At 52.6% G+C, this 19810-nt stretch overlaps 1 protein-coding gene across 4 annotated transcripts in view; it reads left to right on the top strand.

Moving 5' to 3' along the window:
- Nucleotides 1-657: 657 nt before the first annotated feature.
- Nucleotides 658-19810, top strand: part of CPSF1 (cleavage and polyadenylation specific factor 1) — a 23013-nt gene continuing 3860 nt past the window's right edge. Inside the window, exons 1-23 of one of the 4 annotated variants that reach the window (XM_064268256.1) lie at nucleotides 658-761; nucleotides 2722-2880; nucleotides 15031-15058; nucleotides 15145-15287; nucleotides 15406-15486; nucleotides 15581-15732; nucleotides 15820-15966; nucleotides 16105-16244; nucleotides 16359-16469; nucleotides 16586-16679; nucleotides 16788-16875; nucleotides 16950-17072; nucleotides 17140-17191; nucleotides 17281-17375; nucleotides 17445-17519; nucleotides 17600-17680; nucleotides 17792-17881; nucleotides 18370-18480; nucleotides 18557-18698; nucleotides 18774-18952; nucleotides 19071-19207; nucleotides 19284-19458; nucleotides 19539-19745. In XM_064268256.1, coding sequence (XP_064124326.1) covers nucleotides 2737-2880; nucleotides 15031-15058; nucleotides 15145-15287; nucleotides 15406-15486; nucleotides 15581-15732; nucleotides 15820-15966; nucleotides 16105-16244; nucleotides 16359-16469; nucleotides 16586-16679; nucleotides 16788-16875; nucleotides 16950-17072; nucleotides 17140-17191; nucleotides 17281-17375; nucleotides 17445-17519; nucleotides 17600-17680; nucleotides 17792-17881; nucleotides 18370-18480; nucleotides 18557-18698; nucleotides 18774-18952; nucleotides 19071-19207; nucleotides 19284-19458; nucleotides 19539-19745 — 2595 coding nt within the window. In that variant the 5' untranslated portion in view covers nucleotides 658-761; nucleotides 2722-2736. Of the gene's footprint in view, nucleotides 762-2721; nucleotides 2881-15030; nucleotides 15059-15144; nucleotides 15288-15405; nucleotides 15487-15580; nucleotides 15733-15819; nucleotides 15967-16104; nucleotides 16245-16358; nucleotides 16470-16585; nucleotides 16680-16772; nucleotides 16876-16949; nucleotides 17073-17139; nucleotides 17192-17280; nucleotides 17376-17444; nucleotides 17520-17599; nucleotides 17681-17791; nucleotides 17882-18369; nucleotides 18481-18556; nucleotides 18699-18773; nucleotides 18953-19070; nucleotides 19208-19283; nucleotides 19459-19538; nucleotides 19746-19810 lie in introns of all 4 variants that reach the window. The other 3 variants (XM_064268257.1, XM_064268254.1, XM_064268255.1) reach the window with 3 other exon arrangements.

Raw genomic sequence — 19810 nt, 5'->3', positions numbered from 1 at the left:
TTCCTAGTCTGTCTTAGTCTGGAAGCTCAGCTGAAACCTGTCCTCCATGGGTGACCCCACTGGTACTTGAATACTGGTCCTACAGGGTCGCAGACTCAGAATCGATTAGGCGGCAATAAGTCGTTGGCTTTAGTTTACAAATTATAAGGAGCCCTGGTGGCGCAGTGTTAGGTGCTTGACTGCTAACCAAGAGGTCAGCAGTTCAAATCCATCAGTGGTCTCCGCGGAGGAAAGATGTGACAGTCTGCTTTGGTAAAGGTTTACAGCCTTGGAAACCCTATGGGGTCACTATGAGTCGGAACGGACTCGATGGCAACGGTTCGGTGTGTTGCTTAACTTTCTGAAGAGTTGCCACGCTGTTCTTCCCTTGTTTGATCTCTACGATTGTTTTCCTGTCCTCAGTCAGATGTCCTGCCTGAGTCCCGGGGGGCAAGTGCTCCCTTACAGCGCCATGGTCCCGGCCCAGGGCCCTGGGAGCGAGGGGCAGACAGGGCGGCCCGGTTGTAGCCGGGGCGTTCCCAGGACGTGGTGGGACCCAGCCGTCCCCACGGGCACCGCCCACACTCGAGCCGCAGCGTCCGACCACTAGGGGCCGCTGTCGTCCCTGCAGCCTCTTCCGCTGCGGTGGGGCTGCGCAGGCGCAGGAACCCGGACCATTAGTGCCCGGAACCTTAGTGCCCAGCTTTCGGGTCCCGACGGGCCGTAGGCGCTGCTATTCCGGGTCCCTCAGCGAGCTGGCTCCGGTTGCCAGGTGGGCCGGGGTGAGTGAGGCGGGGGCGCGTGGCCGGGGAGGGGGCGTCGGGAGGGGCTCCTGTGGGGGTGGACCACTCGCCCCGTCTCCTCGCCCCGCTCTCCCCGTCTCCTCGCCCCGTCTCCTCACCCAGCTCGCCCCGTCTCCTCGTCCCGCTTGCCCCGTCTCCTCACCCCGCTCGCCCCGTCTTCTCGCCCCGTCTCCTCACCCCGCTCGCCCCGTCTCCTCGCCCCGTCTCCTCACCCCGCTCGCCCCGTCTCCTCACCCCGCTCGCCCCGTCTCCTCACCCCGCTCGCCCCGTCTCCTCGCCCCGTCTCCTCGCCCCGTCTTCTCACCCCGCTCGCCCCGTCTTCTCGCCCCATCTCCTCACCCTGCTCGCCCCGTCTCCTCGCCCCGTCTCGTCACCCCGCTCTCCCCGTCTCCTCACCCCGCTCGCCCCGTGTCCTCCCCCCGTCTCCTCACCCCGCTCGCCCCGTGTCCTCGCCCCGTCTCCTCACCCCGCTCGCCCCGTCTCCTCGCCCCGTCTCCTCACCCCGCTGTCCCCATCTCCTAGCCCCACTCGCCCCGTCTTCTCGCCCCGTCTCCTCACCCCGCTCGCCCCGTCTCCTCGCCCCGTCTCCTCGCCCCGTCTCCTCGCCCCGTCTCCTCGCCCCGCTCTCCCCGTCTCCTCGCCCCGCTCGCCCCGTCTCCTCGCCCCGCTCGCCCCGTCTCCTCGCCCCGCTCGCCCCGTCTCCTCGCCCCGCTCGTCCCGTCTCCTCGCCCCGCTCGCCCCGTCTCCTCGCCCCGCTGTCCCCGTCTCCTCGCCCCGCTCGCCCCGTCTCCTCGCCCCGCTCGCCCCGTCTTCTCGCCCCGTCTCCTCACCCCGCTCGCCCTGTCTCCTCGCCCCTTCTCCTCACCCCGCTCGCCCCGTCTCCTCACCCCGCTCGCCCCGTCTCCTCACCCCGCTCGCCCCATCTCCTCGCCCCGTCTCCTCGCCCCGTCTCCTCACCCCGCTCGCCCCGTCTCCTCACCCCGCTCGCCCCGTCTCCTCGCCGCGTCTCCTCACCCCGCTCGCCCCGTCTTCTCGCCCCGTCTCCTCGCCCCTTCTCCTCACCCCGCTCGCCCCGTCTCCTCGCCCCGTCTCCTCACCCCGCTCGCCCCGTCTTCTCGCCCCATCTCCTCACCCCGCTCGCCCCGTCTCCTCGCCCCGCTCGCCCCGTCTCCTCGCCCCGTCTCCTCGCCCCGTCTCCTCACCCCGCTCGCCCCATCTCCTCGCCCCGTCTCCTCGCCCCGTCTCCTCACCCCGCTCGCCCCGTCTCCTCACCCCGCTCGCCCCGTCTCCTCGCCGCGTCTCCTCACCCCGCTCGCCCCGTCTTCTCGCCCCGTCTTCTCGCCGCGCTCGCCCCGTCTCCTCGCCCCTTCTCCTCACCCCGCTCGCCCCGTCTCCTCACCCCGCTCGCCCCGTCTTCTCGCCCCATCTCCTCACCCCGCTCGCCCCGTCTCCTCACCCCGCTCGCCCCATCTCCTCGCCCCGTCTCCTCGCCCCGTCTCCTCGCCCCGCTCGCCCCGTCTCCTCGCCCCGCTCGCCCCGTCTCCTCGCCCCGCTCGCCCCGTCTCCTCGCCCCGTCTCCTCGCCCCGCTCGCCCCGTCTCCTCACCCCGCTCGCCCCGTCTTCTCGCCCCGTCTCCTCACCCCGCTCGCCCCGTCTCCTCGCCGTCTCCTCGCCGTCTCCTCGCCCCGTCTCCTCACCCCGCTATCCCCGTCTTCTCGCCCCGCTCGCCCCGTCTCCTCGCCCCGCTCTCCCCGTCTCCTTGCCCAGCTCGCCCCGTCTCCTCGCCCCGCTCGCCCCGTCTCCTCGCCCCGCTCTCCCCGTCTCCTCGCCCCGCTCTCCCCGTCTCCTCGCCCCGTCTCCTCGCCCCGCTCGCCCCGTCTCCTCGCCCCGCTCGCCCCGTCTCCTCACCCCGCTCGCCCCGTCTCCTCACCCCGCGCAGCCCGGGCTCGGCGCCATGTACGCCGTATACAAGCAGGCGCACCCGCCCACCGGCCTGGAGTTCTCCATGTACTGCAATTTCTTCAGCAACAGCGAGCGCAACCTGGTGGTGGCCGGCACCTCGCAGCTCTACGTCTATCGCCTCAGCCGCGACGCGGAGGTGGGTCCTCACGGCAGCCGTGGGGGCACCGTTACAGTCCGTTACAGTCCGTGGTTATGGAAGGAGAACTCAGAGGACTTGGTTCAGTTTCCGGGGCCAAGGAGTCGGGATCCGATCCTGGACCATCCTCTTCCCACCGTGTAACCTGGCTTCCCTCTCCTCTCACCCCTCGGCCGTCGGGTTTGCCCCCCTTTTCCAAAGTGTGTCGGGCTGTAGGGTTATGGCGCTGAATGAAACCTGCCCGCAGTCCAGACGGGGGACATGACTAAGCAGATACTTCCATCACCATTCAGGTTGCAACAAAGGGCGCCCAGGAGATAAAGGAGGGACAAGGGAGGCAGCCTAGTCCCAGTTGGTGGATTAGCAAGGCCTCCCCAAAGCTGTTAGTCGGGGAGGAATGTTCCCACAAAAGGAACATGGCTGTGTCTGGTAGGGTACAGTCTGTCTACTCAACGGAGGAAGTACAGAGGTAGCTCAGGACGGCTTCCTGGTAGTGGCCATGTCTTAGCTGTTCTTGAAGAAGGCCTACGACTTAGCCAGGCAGGAGCACCCCTGCACAGAGCAGAGGCAGCTGAGGTGGAGTAGGGGGTATACCTGGTGTGGCTGGATTGTAAGGTGGACGTGGCAGGGCTGGGATGCCCTAGATGGCAGACCGTGGTGAGGACTGGTCCCCACAAAGCAGTGAAGAGTCACTGAAGGGTTCCGCGTAACTGTTGCAGCAGGTCAGAGGCCAACGGAAAGCACTGACCTTGCTGGGCACCCACCATAGGGCACGCGTTTGTCTTCTCATTTAATGTGTGTACTGCTGGACTACCATATACGTGATAAAGCAGACACAATAGAAAATGATGCAGTATTTCAGTGAGAACGTTGTGACTGAATGTGCGTTGTCATAAAAGTATTTGTCTTGGTTTATTTTTCTTCAATACAGCAGTTTTGAGGTGGGTACTTAGCTTTAACGGAGATTAAAACTGAAAAAGTGATCTTGCGGATGAGTACACATAGCTCCACACTGAACGGGAGTGTCTTTGGCTGTTGTTACTGAATCTTGAAACTGGTGTTTGCAGGCTAATCTTCCAAATATTCAATTTTTTTAGCTGGTAAAGTTCCCTCTTTCCTGATGCCAGTCAACTTTTACAACAAACTGGAAGTTGTTCCGTTGTTACACTTTTAACAAGTGGATTGAAAGCTCACTCACTGAAATTAATTTATTCGTCTTTCCAACAGAGATTTATTAAGCGCCTGCTGTATGCCAGGCAAGGAGCCCTGGTGGCACAGTGTTTAAGCACTTGGCTGCTAACCTATCTGTGGTTCAAACCCACCAGCCATTCCATGGGAGAAGGGTGTGGCAATCTGCTTCCGTAAAGATACAGCCTTGGAAACGCTATGGGGTGGTCCTGCTTTGTCCTGTGGGGTCACTGTGAGTTGGGATCTATAGCAACGGGTTTGGTGTGCCAGGCATCTTGGGCGATGTCAGTGAGTGGCAGTCAGATGCCTGCAGGGAGTCAAACCACAGACTAACAACACAGTCGAGGGGGAGGAGGTAACTAGTGGTATGGGAAAGAGCATACAGCAGAATCAGGGGAGCAGGGCGCCTCCTTGAGAAGGTGAGAGTTGAGCATGTGAAGGGGAGGGAGAGCCCATGGATGTCTGGGAAAGAACATTCCAGGCAGAGGGAACAGCAAAGGTCCTGGGGCAGGTGTGCAAGTGTGCAGCCAGGAGGCCATTGTGGCTGGAGCAGAGTGGTGGCGGGGATGAGAAGGGCAGAAGTCCTGGAGTGGGTGTGGAGCACCATTGCAAGGATGGACTCTGAGGAGGAGCTGCTCTGACTCAGGTTTTAAAAGGTTACTTCAGTGGTTCTGCTGAGAAGATACCGCAGGGAGGTGGCGGTGGGGGCAGGGAGACCAAGAAAAAGGAGGGGACACAGTGAAGGGCAAGGGGTGTTGGTGGCCGTGGATGAGGTGGGCATTTGCCAGGTTCTGGGGAGCCCGCAGGGTTGGCCAGTGGACAGGGTGTGGGCGTGGAAGAGAAGGGTCAGAGCAACAGCCAGAAGGGTGGAAGTGCTGCTGCCTGAGGTGGGGTCGACATGGTCTCACCTGTGGCTACGCAGCAAGGTGCCCCAACACCTGTGAGTGTGGATCCCTTTGCACTTGACCTGCCTGAGATTCGCTGACTTCCTTGGGCCTGTGGACTGATGCTTTTCCTCCGTTTTGGGAAGCTTCTGGCCATTATTCCTTCAGATGTTGGTCAGTCCTCTCGCCCTTCCCCTTTCCCCTCTCCTTCCAGTGTGTGTGCCATCCTGTGACCACATGCCTGTTACCCATGCTCTTTTCTTCTTCCTCTGCTTCACTTTAAATATATTTTACTGACTGGGCTTCAAGTTTATTAATTCTGTCTTAAAATTCTTTTAAAATCTCCTAGGCTGTTTCTTGTTTGTGTGCAGGAATGCCATGTACCCAGCAATTGATTTGTAAGTTATTTTCCATTTTCATATATACCCATCCACTGCCATCGAGTGGATTCTGACTCATAGTGACCCTACAGGACAAAACAGAACTGCCCCACAGAGCTTCCAAGGAGCACCTGATGGATTCAAACTGCCGACCTTTTGGTTGGTAGCCGTAGCTCTTAACCACTGCACCACCAGGGCTTCATATATACAGTTATCTGCAAATCACAATAGTCTTCCCCACCCCCTTAGGGCATTTGTTTCCTTGTCTTTCTTCAGTGCTCTGGCCAGGACACCCTGCACTATGTTGAGGGACGAGGAGGGGGCAGGTGTTCTTTCCTGCACCCTGATCTCAGCTTAATGCTTTACCCACCTGTGATGTTGGCCGTAGATTTTTTTGGAGGCACACGAATGGGTCTTGAGTGTTGTCACATGCCTTCCCTGTCTGTCAGCTTTCTCAGTTCTGACTGTGGTAAATGGTGTAGGCAGATGCCTTGTGGTAACTGCATCCCTGGAGCTAACCTGGCAGAGGCAGGGTCTTCTCTTGCTCACGACAGCTCCGTGTGCAGATGTGTGAGGTTGACGTTGTGCCTTGGGTTTCAGTTTTGGGTGTTAATTTGGTTTTATTTTACTGTAGGTCATTACTTCTTAGCGGTTAGGTAGAATTTGCTGGTGAGGTCTAGAGTTTTCTTGGTTTGCTGGGAGGTGGGCACTGGACTCAGGGCACGCGCGCCCTCTGTGTCTGTGGAGTTGACAGGCAGTATTTACTAAGCCTGCGGCTGCTTACCTGGTGCTTCTCCGGGGCATAGTGTGGCTTTAAAAACCGTTATCTTTAATTCTTTGTTTAAACTTTTCTTTTGCCATGGAGGGATGGTGAATAAAAGTGTTTGTAGGTTTTTTGTCTTAGTTATCTAGTGCTGCTGAAAGAAATATCACAAGTGGATGGCTTTCATATAGAGAAATTTATCCTCTCAGTCTGGTAAGTGATAAGTGCAAATTCAGGGCATCACTTACAGGGGAAAGCTTTTGTCTCTGTTGGCTCTGGAGGAAGGTCCTTGTCATTAACCTTCTCCTGGCTCTTGTTTCTTGGTGGTATGAGGTCCCCATCTCTCTGCGTACTTCTTTCTCTTTTAATAATTTTTATTGAGCTTTAAGTGAACGTTTACAAATCAAGTCAGTCTGTCACATATAAGCTTATATACACCTTACTCCATACTCCCACTTACTCTCCCCCTAATAAGTCAGCCCTTCCAGTCTCTCCTTTCATGACAATTTTGCCAGTTTCTAACCCTCTCTACCCTCCTATCTCCCCTCCAGACAGGAGATGCCAACACAGTCTCAAGTGTCCACCTGATACAAATAGCTCACTCTTCATCAGCATCTCCTACCCACTGTCCAGTCCCTTTCATGTCTGATGAGTTGTCTTCGGGAATGGTTCCTGTCCTGGGCCAACAGAAGGTTTGGGGACCATGACCGCTGGGATTTCTCTAGTCTCAGTCAGACCATTAAGTCTGGTCTTTTTATGAGAATTTGGGGTCTGCATCCCACTGTTCTCCTGCTCCCTCAGGGGTTCTCTGTTGTGCTCCCTGTCAGGGCAGTCATCGGTTGTGGCCAGGCACCATCTAGTTCTGGTCTCAGGATGATGTAAGTTTCTGGTTCATGTGGCCCTTTCTGTCTCTTGGGCTCAGAGTTGTCGTGTGACCTTGGTGCTCTTCATACTCCTTTGATCCAGGTGGGTTGAGACCAATTGATGCATCTTAGATGGCCGCTTGTTAGCATTTAAGACCCCAGACACCACATTTCAAGGTGGGATGCAGAATGTTTTCATAATAGTATTATTTTGCCAATTGACTTAGAAGTCCCCTTAAGCCATAGTCCCCAAACCCCCGCCCTTGCTCCGCTGACCTTTGAAGCATTCAGTTTATCCCGGAAACTTCTTTGCTTTTGGTCCAGTCCAGTTGAGCTGACCTTCCCTGTATTGAGTCCTTCCCTTCACCTAAAGTAGTTCTTATCTACTAACTAATCAGTAAATAACCCTCTCCCACCCTCCCTCCCTCCCCCTTCCTAACCACAAAAGTATGTGTTCTTCTCAGTTTACACTATTTCTCAAGATCTTTTAATAGTGGTCTTGTACAATATTTGTCCTTTTGCCTCTGACTGAATTTCACTCAGCATAATGCCTTCCAGGTTCGTCCATGTTATGAAATGTTTCACAGATTCGTCACTGTTCTTTATCGATGCTTAGTATTCCATTGTGTGAATATACCACAGTTTATTTAACCATTCATCCGTTGATGGACACCTTGGTTGCTTCCAGCTTTTTGCTATTGTAAACAGAGCTGCAGTAAACATGGGTGTGCATATATCTGTTCGTGTGAAGGCTCTTATTTCTCTAGGGTACATTCTGAGGAGTGGGATTTCTGGGTTGTGTGCTAGTTCTATTTCTAACTTTTTAAGAAAACGCCAGATAGATTTCCAAAGTAATTGTACCATTTTACATTCCCACCAGCAGTGTATAAGAGTTCCAATCTCTCCGCAGCCTCTCCAACATTTATTATTTTGTGTTTTTTGGATTAATGCCGGCCTTGTTGGAGTGAGATGGAATCTCATCGTAGTTTTAATTTGCATTTCTCTAATGGCTAATGATCGAGAGCATTTTCTCATGTATCTATTAGCTGCCTGAATATCTTCTTTAGTGAAGTGTGTGCTCATATCCTTAGTGAAGTGTGTGTTCATATCCTTTGCCCACTTCTTGATTGGGTTGTTTGTCTTTTTGTGGTTGAGTTTTAACAGAATCATATAGATTTTAGAGATCAGGTGCTGGTAGGAGATGTCATAGCTGAAAATTCTTTCCCAATCTGTAGGTGGTCTTTTTACTCTTTTGGTGAAGTCTTTAGATGAGCATAGGTGTTTGATTTTTAGGAGCTCCCTGTTATCTGGTTTCTCTTCGTCATTTTTGGTGATGTTTTGTATTCTGTTTATGCCTTGTATTAGGGCTCCTAACGTTGTCCCTATTTTTTCTTCCATGATCTTTATCGTTTTAGTCTTTATGTTTAGGTCTTTGATCCACTTGGAGTTAGTTTTTGTGCATGGTGTGAGGTATGGGTCCTGTTTCATTTTTTTGCAAATGGATATCCAGTTATGCCAGCACCATTTGTTAAAAAGACTATCTTTTCCCCAATTAACTAACACTGGTCCTTTGTCAAATATCAGCTGCGTATATGTGGATGGATTTATATCTGGGTTCTCAATTCTGTTCCATTGGTCTATGTGCCTGTTGTTGTACCAGTACCAGGCTGTTTTGACTACTGTGGCTGTATAATAGGTTCTAAAATCAGGTAGAGTGAGGCCTCCCACTTTCTTCTTCTTTTTCAGTAATGCTTTACTTATCTGAGGCTTCTTTCCCTTCCATATGAAGTTGTTGATTTGTTTCTCCATCACATTAAAAAAGTGTCATTGCAATTTGGATCGGAAGTGCATTCTATGTATAGATGTCTTTTGGTAGAATAGACATTTTTACTATGTTAAGTTTTCCTATCCATGAGCAAGGTATGTTTTTCCACTTAAGTAGGTCCTTTTTAGTTCCTTGCAGTAGTACTTTGTAGTTTTCTTTGTATAGGTTTTTTACATCTTTGGTAAGATTTATTCTTAAGTATTTTATCTTCTTGAGGGCTACTGTGAATGATATTGATTTGGTGATTTCCTCTTCGATGTTCTTTTTGTTGATGTAGAGGAATCCAAGTGATTTTTGTATGTTTATCTTATAACCTGAGACTCTGCCAAACTCTTCTATTAGTTTCAGTAGTTTTCTGGAGGATTCCTTAGGGTTTTCTGTGTATAAGATCATGTCATTTGCAAATAGAGATTATTTTACTTCCTCCTTGCCAATCCAGATGCCCTGTATTTCTTTGTCTAGCCTAATTGCTCTGGCTAGGGCCTCTACCACAATGTTGAATAAGAGCGGTGATAAAGGGCATCCTTGTCTGGTTCCCGTTTTCAAGGGTTCTCTTTCAGGCTCTCTCCATTTAGAGTGATGTTGGCTGTTGGCTTTGGATAGATGCCCTTTATTATGTTGAGGAATTTTCCTTCAATTCCTGTTTTGCTGAGAGTTTTTATCATGAATGGGTGTTGGACTTTGTCACATGCCTTTTCTGCATCAATTGATAAGATCATGTGGTTTTTGTCTTTTGTTTTATTTATATGGTGGATTACATTAATGGTTTTTCTAATATTAAACCAGCCTTGCATACCTGGTATAAATCCCACTTGGTCGTGGTGGATTATTTTTTTGATATGTTGTTGAATTCTATTGGCTAGAATTTTGTTGAGGATTTTTGCATCTATGTTCATGAGGAATATAGGTCTGTAGTTTTCTTTTTTTGTGATGTCTTCTTTACCTGGTTTTGGTATCAAGGATATGGTGGCTTCATAGAACGAGTTAGGTAGTATTCCGTCATTTTCTATGCCTTGAAATACCTTTAGTAGTAGTGGTGTTAACTCTTTTCTGAAAGTTTGGTAGAACTCTGCAGTATAGCCGTCCCGGCCAGGGCCTTTTTTTGTTGGGAGTTTTTTGATTACCGTTTCAATCTCTTTTTTTGTTATGGGTCTACTTAGTTGTTCTACTTCTGATTGTGTTTAGGTAGGTAGTGTTTTTCTAGGAATTCATCCATTTCTTCAAGGTTTGCAAATGTGTTAGAGTACAATTTTTGGTAATAATCTGATATGATTCTTTTAATTTCAGTTTGGTCTGTTGTGATGTGGCCCATCTCGTTTCTTATTCGGGTTATTTGTTTCCTTTCCTGTATTTCTTTAGTCAGTCTGGCCAATGGTTTATCAATTTTGTTAATTTTTTCGAAGAACCGGCTTTTGGCTTTGTTAATTCTTTCAATTGTTTTCCTGTTTTCTAATTCATTTAGTTCAGCTCTAATTTTTATTATTTGTTTTTTTCTGGTGCCTGATGGATTCTTTTGTTGCTCACTTTCTGTTTGTTCAAGTTGTAGGGACAGTTCTCTGATTTTGGCTCTGTCTTCTTTTTGTGTGTGTGCATTTATCGATATAAATTGACCTCTGAGCACTGCTTTTGCTGTGTCCCAGAGGTTTTGATAGGAAATGTTTTCATCCTCGTTGCATTCTATGAATTTCTTTGTTCCCTCCTTAATGTCTTCTATAACCCAGTCTTTTTTCAGCAGGGTATTGTTCAGTTTCCAAGTATTTGATTTCTTTTCCCTAATTTTTCTGTTATTGATTTCCACTTTTATGGCCTTATGGTCTGAGAAGATGCTTTGTAATATTTCGATGTTTTGGATTCTGCAAAGGTTTGTTTTATGACCTAATATGTGGTCTATTCTGGAGAATGTTCCATGTGCGCTAGAAAAAAAAGTATACTTTGCAGCAGTTGGGTGGAGTGTTCTATATAAGTCAGTGAGGTCAAGTTGGTTGATTGTAGCAATTAGGTCTTCCGTGTCTCTGTTGAGCTTCTTACTGCATGTCCTGTCCTTCTCTGAAAGTGGTGTGTTGAAGTCTCCTACTATAATTGTGGAGGTGTCTATCTCACTTTTCAGTTCTGTTAAAGTTTGTTTTAGGTATCTTGCAGCCCTGTCATTGGGTGCATAAATATTTAATATGGTTACATCTTCCTGGTCAATTGTCCCTTTAATCATTATGTAGTGTCCTTCTTTATCCTTTGTGGTGGATTTAAGTCTAAAGTCTATTTTGTCAGAAATTAATATTGCTACTCCTCTTCTTTTTTGCTTATTGTTTGCTTGATATATATTTTTTCCATCCTTTGAGTTTTAGTTTGTTTGCGTCTCTAAGTCTAAGGTGTGTCTCTTGTAGGCAGCATATATACGGATCGTGTTTCTTTATCCATTCTGATACTCTGTCTCTTTACTGGTGCGTTTAGTCCATTTACCTTCAGCGTAATTATAGATAAGTGTGTGGTTTTTTTTTTTATGTGTTTGGTGCTGTCATTTTGATGCCTTTTTATGTGTGTTGTTGACAATTTCATTTTTCCACTTTTTGTGCTGAGACATTTTTCATTGTGAATTGTGTGTTCCTCATTTTCGTAGTATTTGACTTTATGTTTGCTGAGTCGTTATGTTTTTCTTGGTTTTTATTTTGAGTTATGGAGTTGTTATAGCTCTTTGTGGTTACCTGAATATTTACCCCTATTTTTCTATGTAAAAACTTAACTTGTATTGTCCTATATCGCCTTGTATCCCTCTCCATGTGGCAGTTCTGTGCGACCTGTATTTAGTCCCTCTTTTTGATTATTGTGATCTTTTACATATTGACTTCAGTGATTCCCTGTTTTGAGCGTTTTTTTCTTTTTAAACTTAATCTTAATTTGTTTTTGTGATTTCCCTATTTGAGTTGATATCAGTATGTTCTGTGACCTTGTGTTGTGCTGGTATCTGATATTATTGGTTTTCTGACCAAACAATTTCCTTTAGTATTTCTTGTAGTTTTGGTTTGGTTTTTGCAAATTCTCTAAGCTTGTGTTTATCTGTAAATGTTTTAATTTCGCCTTCATATTTTAGAGAGAGTTTTGCTGGATATATGATCCTTGGCTGGCAGTTTTTCTCCTTTAGTGTATATGTATGTCATCTCATTGCCTTCTTGACTGCATGGTTTCTGCTGAGTGGTCTGAACTTATTGATTCTCCTTTGTAGGAGACCTTTCTTTTATCCCTGGCTGCTTTTATAATTTTCTCTTTCTCTTTGGTTTTGGCAAGTTTGATTATAATATGTCTTGGTGATTTTCTTTTTGAATCAATCTTAAATGGGGTTCGATGAGCATCTTGGATAGATATCCTTTCGTCTTTCATGATGTCAGGGAAGTTTTCTGCCAACAGATCTTCAACTATTCTCTCTGTGTTTTCTGTTATCCCTCCCTGTTCTGGGACTCCAATCACACGCAAGTTATTCTTCTTGATAGAGTCCCACATGATTCTTAGGGTTTCTTCATTTTTTTAAATTCTTTTATCTGATTTTTTTTTTTCAGCTATATTGGTATCGATTCCCTGGTCCTCCAGATCTCCCACTCTGCATTCCAGTTGCTCGAGTGTGCTCTTCTGACTTCCTATTGCATTGTTTAATTCTGTAATTTTATTGTTAATCTTTTGGATTTCTGAATGCTGTCTTTCTATGGATTCTTGCAACTTATTAATTTTTCCACTATGTTCTTGAATAATCTTTTTGAATTCTTCAGCTGCTTTATCAGTGTGTTCCTTGGCTTTTTCTGTAGCTTGCCTTATTTCATTTCTGAGGTCATCCCTGATGTCTTGAAGCATTCTGTAAATTAGTTTTTTATATTCTGCATCTGGCAATTCCCGGATTGTATCTTCATTTGGGAAAGATTTTGATTCTTTAGTTTGGGGAGTTGTAGAAGCAATCATGGTCTGCTTCTTTATGTGGTTTGATATCGACTGCTGTCTCCAAGCCATCACTAAGATATTGTAGTGAGTTATTCTATATTTGCTCACTGAGTCTTATCTTGTTTTGTTTTCTTTCAATATACGTAGATGGGCTACTAGATTGCGCTGTCTTGATTGTCGTAGCCCTTGAGTCACTTATGTCCTATTACCAGCTGGTTTGGGCTGTTGTCAGATATATAAGCCTAAGAGTCCATTCACTATTCTTGAGTAGAATCTGATTTTGGGTCATCAGTTGTGTGGTGCAGACTGTCACCTACCCACCTAGAGAAGTAGTGGTGATAGTTGTGTGCACCAGATTCTAGTAGCAGCAGAGGTTCACACTCTAAGGGGGGCAGGATGCTGACAGGCTTCCCCCAAGTGCCAGTGAGGTAGGTGTGTCTCTATTCCTAAAGCACTGTGGTGGGTGGGCTCTGCAGCTGTACCTTAGGCCCCCAATGCAGGTACCTCTACAGATTGGTAGGTGTCACCCTCCTTAGACCCCTAAGGCAGGAGGCTAGGTGGTCTGGGGGGAGCTTCAGCCCTCAGTTCCCTGTTGTGGGTCAGTGAGGGCTCTGCTGAATAAGCAGAGATATCAGACCTGGGAAACTTGTCTTTCCAGTAATCTGCTAAAACCATTACAGTCAGATCCCTATCAGAATTGCCTTTGCATTATAATAGCCACCTTGTTCCCTGTAGGGATGAGAGCCCAAGACTGTGGATCACATATGCTTGGCTGGAGCTGGTTCTGTGTTTTTAGTCCAATTAGGGAAGGATTTTTGGTCCCTGGGTTTTTTGTAGCTGCTTCTCTCAGGCCAGGAGAAAGGGTTAGGAAAAGACCAAAAAAAAAAAAAAGAAAAACCGCAGAGCAGTTCACTCTCTGGCTCAGGAAATTCCAATGTAAATTAAGCCACCTGGGAAGGGAAGGGGAGGGTTCAGATAAATAGGAGAGAGTAGCACCCCGGAATATAGACAAAGTTACTTATCTTGCTTGGGATGACTGTTTTATTTGAGATTCCCGAGGGGCACGTCGACTGTGTGTGCTGGGTGGGTAGAGATTGCCCCCGAGGGTCAGGCCCACGTCCTATGCTTGTGCTGTCCCAGAAGCTGTGCTTAGTTTCTCTGCTCCCAGTCCAAAGCCCAGCGCCAAGGTTTCCCGGCTGGGACGCCACACTCCCGGCTCTAAAATCAGTCGCTGCCTCCTGGTGACTCCTCCTCCTGTCAGCTGCCTCACTGCTCTGCCTGTGTGCACTGGCTGGGCTTCCCCCGAGGTCACTTCTGGGGGCTAGGGCTGCGCCCCGTGTTTGTGCCCTCTCAGGATGCCGTGCTCAGCTCCCCTGCGCCCAGTCCAAAACCCGGCGCCAAGGTTTCCTGACTCGGACGCTGGCTCCAGGTTTCGAAAACAGTTGCTGCTTCCCCGTGGCTGCTTGTTCTCAGTCTGTGTCACTCAGGTCAACTCTTTAGGTCTGTGTTTGATGGTCAGGGTTTGTAGATTGTCATGTATGTGATCGATTGACTTGTTTTTCTGAGTCTTTGTTGCAAGAGGGATCGGAGGTGGCTTCTACCTAGTCAGCCATCTTGGCCCCGCCTCCACTTCTCTCTTTTATATCTCAAAAGAGATTGACTTAAAACACAACCTAATCCTGTAGATTGAGTTCTCCTCATCAGCATAATTGCTGATAATCCCAACTCAGTAACATCACATTCGTAGGATTTACAGCACATAGGAAAATCACATTAGGTGACATAATGGTAGACAGTCACATAATACTGGGAATCATGGCCTAGCCAAGTCGACACACATTTTTGGAGGACACAGTTCAATCCGTAACAGTTTGTTTTAATTGCCTACTTAGTAGCTAAGAACAAACAGTCTCTTATAGTAATGCAAAGGAAACAGAACTGGGGATCAGTGCCTTTTTGCCAGAGAAAGCCTGTCTCCTTCAGAAGCTGACTGTCTAAGCACGTTGCCAGGTGACAGGCAGAAAACCTGCACAGCAACAGGTCCACACTTCCCTTGCTTACAGAAGACGAGGGTGGGGCAACTGGAGGCCAGCCCTGCCTGGCGGAGGTGCCTCCTGGAGGCTGCCTGGTCGAAGCCGAGTGATAAAGAAAGGCTGCCTCCTGGAGGTAACTCATGGAGGCCGCCTGGTGGAGGTGCCTGCAGGACTTTCTGTGCAGCAAGGGCTCGCTCTGCAGTAGCCCTCCAGTCTGCCTGTGTCCCTAGGGGGAGGTGGCCCGGTGTGCAGTGGCATGATATGCTTCCTCGCTGCTGTTCCCTCTCTTCCAGGCACTGACCAAAAATGACCGGAGCACAGGTGAGTGAGGGGGCAGCTGCCGGGCTCCGTGCCTGCTGATGTGAGGTGGTGGGGGTCCAAGCACATGCCACTGGCCTCTCCCGCAGAGGGGAAAGCCCATCGGGAGCACCGGGAGAGGCTGGAGCTGGTAGCCTCCTTCTCCTTCTTTGGGAACGTCATGTCCATGGCCAGCGTGCAGCTGGCAGGTGCCAAGAGGGATGCCCTGCTCCTGAGCTTCCAGGATGCCAAGGTGGGTGGGCCAGCAGGTGGTGGGAGTGGGGGCCGGCGAGGAGAAGCAGGGGCTGGTGGAGGTGCCAGGCTGCTGGCAGTGCTGGGCACAGTCCTGACCCTTGCCCCACTGCCCCCAGCTGTCAGTGGTGGAGTACGACCCAGGGACCCATGACCTGAAGACTCTGTCCCTGCACTATTTCGAGGAGCCTGAGCTACGGGTAGGCCCGGCCTGGCTCCCCCCACACCCATCCTCATTGTTCCCTGGGTCGGAGACCTCCTACCCATGGTCTGACTGATGCCCCCTGCCCCTAGGATGGGTTTGTGCAGAACGTGCACACACCACGGGTGCGGGTGGACCCCGACGGGCGCTGTGCTGTCATGCTCACCTACGGCACGCGGCTGGTGGTGCTGCCCTTCCGCAGGGAGAGCCTGGCCGAGGAGCACGAGGGGCTCATGGGTGAGGGGTGAGTGCTGTGCAGATGGTGGGTGCCTGCATTCCAGGAGCTGTGGGGCTCCCCCAGCCTCCCCCACTGAGGCCCTGCACCCCCCAGGCAGAGGTCCAGCTTCCTGCCCAGCTACATCATCGACGTGCGGGCCCTGGACGAGAAGCTGCTCAACATTGTTGACTTGCAGTTCCTGCATGGCTACTACGAGCCCACCCTGCTCATCCTTTTTGAGCCCAACCAGACCTGGCCTGGGTGAGACTGGGCTCTAACTGTCCCCCTTCCCTGAGGGGTGGATGGGGTTGGGGAGTGCAGGCAGGGGTCCACTGAGGAGGAGGTGATGGCCTGGAGCACGGTGAGCCTGGCACCCGCTAACCCTGCTTGTGCCCCTAGGCGGGTGGCCGTGCGACAGGATACGTGCTCCATCGTGGCCATCTCACTGAACATCACACAGAAGGTCCACCCTGTCATCTGGTCACTCACCAACCTGCCCTTTGACTGCACTCAGGCTCTGGCCGTGCCCAAGCCCATAGGTGAGGGGTCTGGGGGCTGTGGGTCTGCCTAGTGGGTGGAAAAGGGCTGTGGGGCTAGGGGCCATCCAGTGGAGCAGAGGCTGCCAAGTCCTGCCCACTTCCTATGTCCTCCAGGCGGGGTGGTGGTGTTCGCTGTCAACTCACTGCTGTACCTGAACCAGAGCGTCCCGCCCTATGGTGTGGCCCTTAACAGCCTCACCACGGGCACCACCGCCTTCCCCTTGCGTGAGTGAAGGTGGCCACAGACAGAGGGATGGGGCTGTGGGCTGGGGGGGTGGGGGCTGAGGGGCGGGGCTGTGGGGCATCTCCCCAGTACTGCCTGACGGCCCCGTCCACCACAGGCATACAGGAGGGCGTGAGGATCACCCTCGACTGTGCTCAGGCCGCCTTCATCTCCTATGACAAGATGGTTATCTCTCTCAAGGGTGGTGAGATGTGAGTGTGCCATCCTGACACTTCCCTGCCCGTGAGCCCTGCCCCCAATCAGTGCCCTCTCCCTACCCCCAGCCCTGCCCTGCCCCCACTTAGTGTTGACTCTCCCAGCTATGTGCTGACCCTCATCACCGATGGTATGCGCAGCGTCCGCGCTTTCCACTTTGACAAGGCGGCTGCCAGCGTCCTCACCACCAGCGTGAGTGGGGGCCAGGTGGGGAATGGGGGCAGGTCCTGGGCCTCTGCATGCCCTCACGTGCTGTCTCCCCTCAGATGGTCACTATGGAGCCTGGGTATCTGTTTCTGGGCTCTCGCCTGGGTAACTCCCTCCTCCTCAAGTACACAGAGAAGCTGCAGGAGCCTCTGGCCAGCGCCGTCCGAGAGACTGCCGACAAGGTGGGTGGCGTAGGGGAGGGGCTGGGGGGGTGGGGCCCAGGTGGCTCACTGTCTCTTGCACCCACAGGAGGAACCACCCGTGAAGAAGAAGCGGGTGGATGCTGCAGTGGGCTGGTCAGGTGAGGAGCTAGGAGATCGGTGAATCCAGGGGGCTGGAGAATGGGGGCCAGGGGGCGCAGGTGTGCTCAGAGGGCTCTTGGTGCTGCAGGGGGCAAGTCGGTGCCTCAGGACGAGGTGGATGAGATTGAAGTGTACGGGAGCGAGGCCCAGTCAGGCACGCAGCTGGCCACCTACTCCTTTGAGGTAAGGCTGGGGCAGGGGATGCCCAGACACCCTCCCAGCTGGCCCGCCTGACTGTTGCTGTGCCCACAGGTATGTGACAGCATCCTCAACATTGGACCCTGTGCCAACGCCACCATGGGTGAACCTGCCTTCCTCTCTGAAGAGGTGCCCACAGGGATGGTTGGGGGCGGGGTGTACCACAGGGAAACAGTGGTTCTTACCACCCGCCCTGCCTTCCGGTGTAGTTCCAGAACAGTCCTGAGCCAGACCTGGAGATCGTGGTTTGTTCTGGCTACGGGAAGAACGGAGCCCTATCGGTGCTGCAGGTGTGTGGTCGGGCGGGAGGAGTGCACAGGGCCTTGGTGCTGCAGGTGTGTGGTCAGGCGGGAGGGGTGCATCGGGGGCCTGGGCTGGGCTGATCCCCTCGCCAATTGCAGAAGAGCATCCGGCCCCAGGTGGTGACAACCTTTGAGCTTCCTGGCTGCTACGACATGTGGACAGTCATTGCTCCTGTACGTAAGGAGGAGGTAGGTGGGATAGGGGCCGTCTGGTGAGCTGTGTGAAGGGCAGCCTACAGAGCAGCGTGCCCAGAGCAGTTGAGGAGGTCACAGTGCATGCTTGCTCTGACCTGAGTATCTCAGCAGAGATTCCCTGTTCCCCTGGCTAACCCTGGGGGCTGTCCGGTGGGGGCCTTCCCCACCATGGGCCCAGCTTCCTCTCAGACCCTAGGGAGTCCAGGCCTCCCCGGCTGGTGGCTTATATTGAGATGGCTGCCCTGACTGTGCAGGAGAAAGGGGTCGGGAGGGCCAGGTGGGGATTTTTGCTCCCTTTCTACTCCTACGGAAACCCCGGTGGCGTAGTGGTTAAATGCTAAGGCTGCTAACCAACAGGTCGGCAGTTCAGATCTGCCAGGCACTCCTTGGAAACTCTATGGGGCAGTTCTACTCTGTCCTTTAGGGTCCTGTGAGTTGAAATCGACTCGATGGCAGTGAGTTTTGGTTTTCTACTCCTACAGGATGAGACCCCCAAGGGGGAGGGGGTGGAGCAGGAGCCCAGCACCCCTGAAGCAGAAGAGGAGGGGAAGAGGCATGGATTCCTGATCCTGAGCCGGGAGGACTCCACCATGGTGAGGGTGGGCCTGGGCTCGGGGCCGCAGGGTCCGCGTGAGGGCGGTACCTCACCCACCACCCTGCCACCCACAGATCCTGCAGACAGGGCAAGAGATCATGGAGCTGGACACCAGTGGCTTTGCCACACAGGGCCCTACAGTCTTTGCCGGCAACATTGGGGACAACCGCTACATCGTGCAAGTGTCACCGCTGGGCATCCGCCTGCTGGAAGGAGGTGGATGGAAAGGGCTGGGGGAGTGGGGGGAGCTGAGTGCTTGGGCCGAGCCAACCGCCCGTCTGTGCCCCGCAGTGAACCAGTTGCATTTCATCCCCGTGGACCTGGGCTCTCCCATTGTGCAGTGCGCTGTGGCTGACCCCTACGTGGTTATCATGAGTGCCGAGGGCCACGTTACCACGTTCCTGCTCAAGAGTGACTCATACGGGGGCCGCCACCATCGCCTGGCGCTGCACAAGCCCCCGCTGCACCATGTAGGCCCCGCCCAGCACTTTTCCTCATTGTCCCTGTGCCCGGCGCCTCACCCCCTTGTCCCTGCACCCCACGCCCCCGTGCCTCACCCCACTCTGCTGAGCCCCCCTCTCCCCGCAGCAGTCCAAGGTGATCACGCTGTGTGTGTACCGTGATGTCAGCGGCATGTTCACCACTGAGAGCCGTCTGGGCGGGGCCCGTGATGAGCTGGGGACCCGAAGTGGCTCCGAGGCCGAGGGCCTGGGCTCGGAGACCAGGTATGTAGCAGGGGGTGGGGGGGACAGCTACGGGGCCCAGCCCCGCAGCAGCCCCGTGATGTGCTGCCTGGCCCAGCCCCACAGTGGACGACGAGGAGGAGATGCTGTATGGGGACTCGAGCTCCCTCTTCAGCCCCAGCAAGGAGGAGGCTCGCAGGAGCAGCCAGCCCCCGGCTGACCGAGAGCCTGCACCCTTCCGCGCCGAGCCCACCCACTGGTGCCTGTTGGTGCGGGAGAATGGAGCGATGGAGGTGGGTGGACTCGACCCTGCACAGCCCAGCCTGGCCCCTCACCTGCACCTTGCTCTGGCCAACCACTGCCACCCCCCCAGATCTACCAACTTCCTGACTGGCGCCTGGTGTTCCTGGTAAAGAACTTCCCTGTGGGGCAGCGTGTGCTGGTGGACAGCTCCTTTGGACAGCCTACCACACAAGGCGAGACCCGCAAGGAGGAGGTCACACGCCAGGGCGAGCTGCCCCTCGTCAAGGAGGTGCTGCTGGTGGCGCTGGGGAGCCGTCAGAGCCGGCCCTACCTGCTGGTGAGGGCCAAGGGCCAGTGCGTTCCATGCACTTAGCCCCCTAACAGCCCCACCCTGCCCCCATT

The sequence above is a fragment of the Loxodonta africana genome, chromosome 14 (genome assembly GCF_030014295.1).
Source record: "Loxodonta africana isolate mLoxAfr1 chromosome 14, mLoxAfr1.hap2, whole genome shotgun sequence".
Taxonomy (NCBI): Eukaryota; Metazoa; Chordata; class Mammalia; order Proboscidea; family Elephantidae; genus Loxodonta; species Loxodonta africana.
Note: the sequence above shows the minus strand (reverse complement) of the source record. Positions and strands in the feature narration are given on the sequence as shown.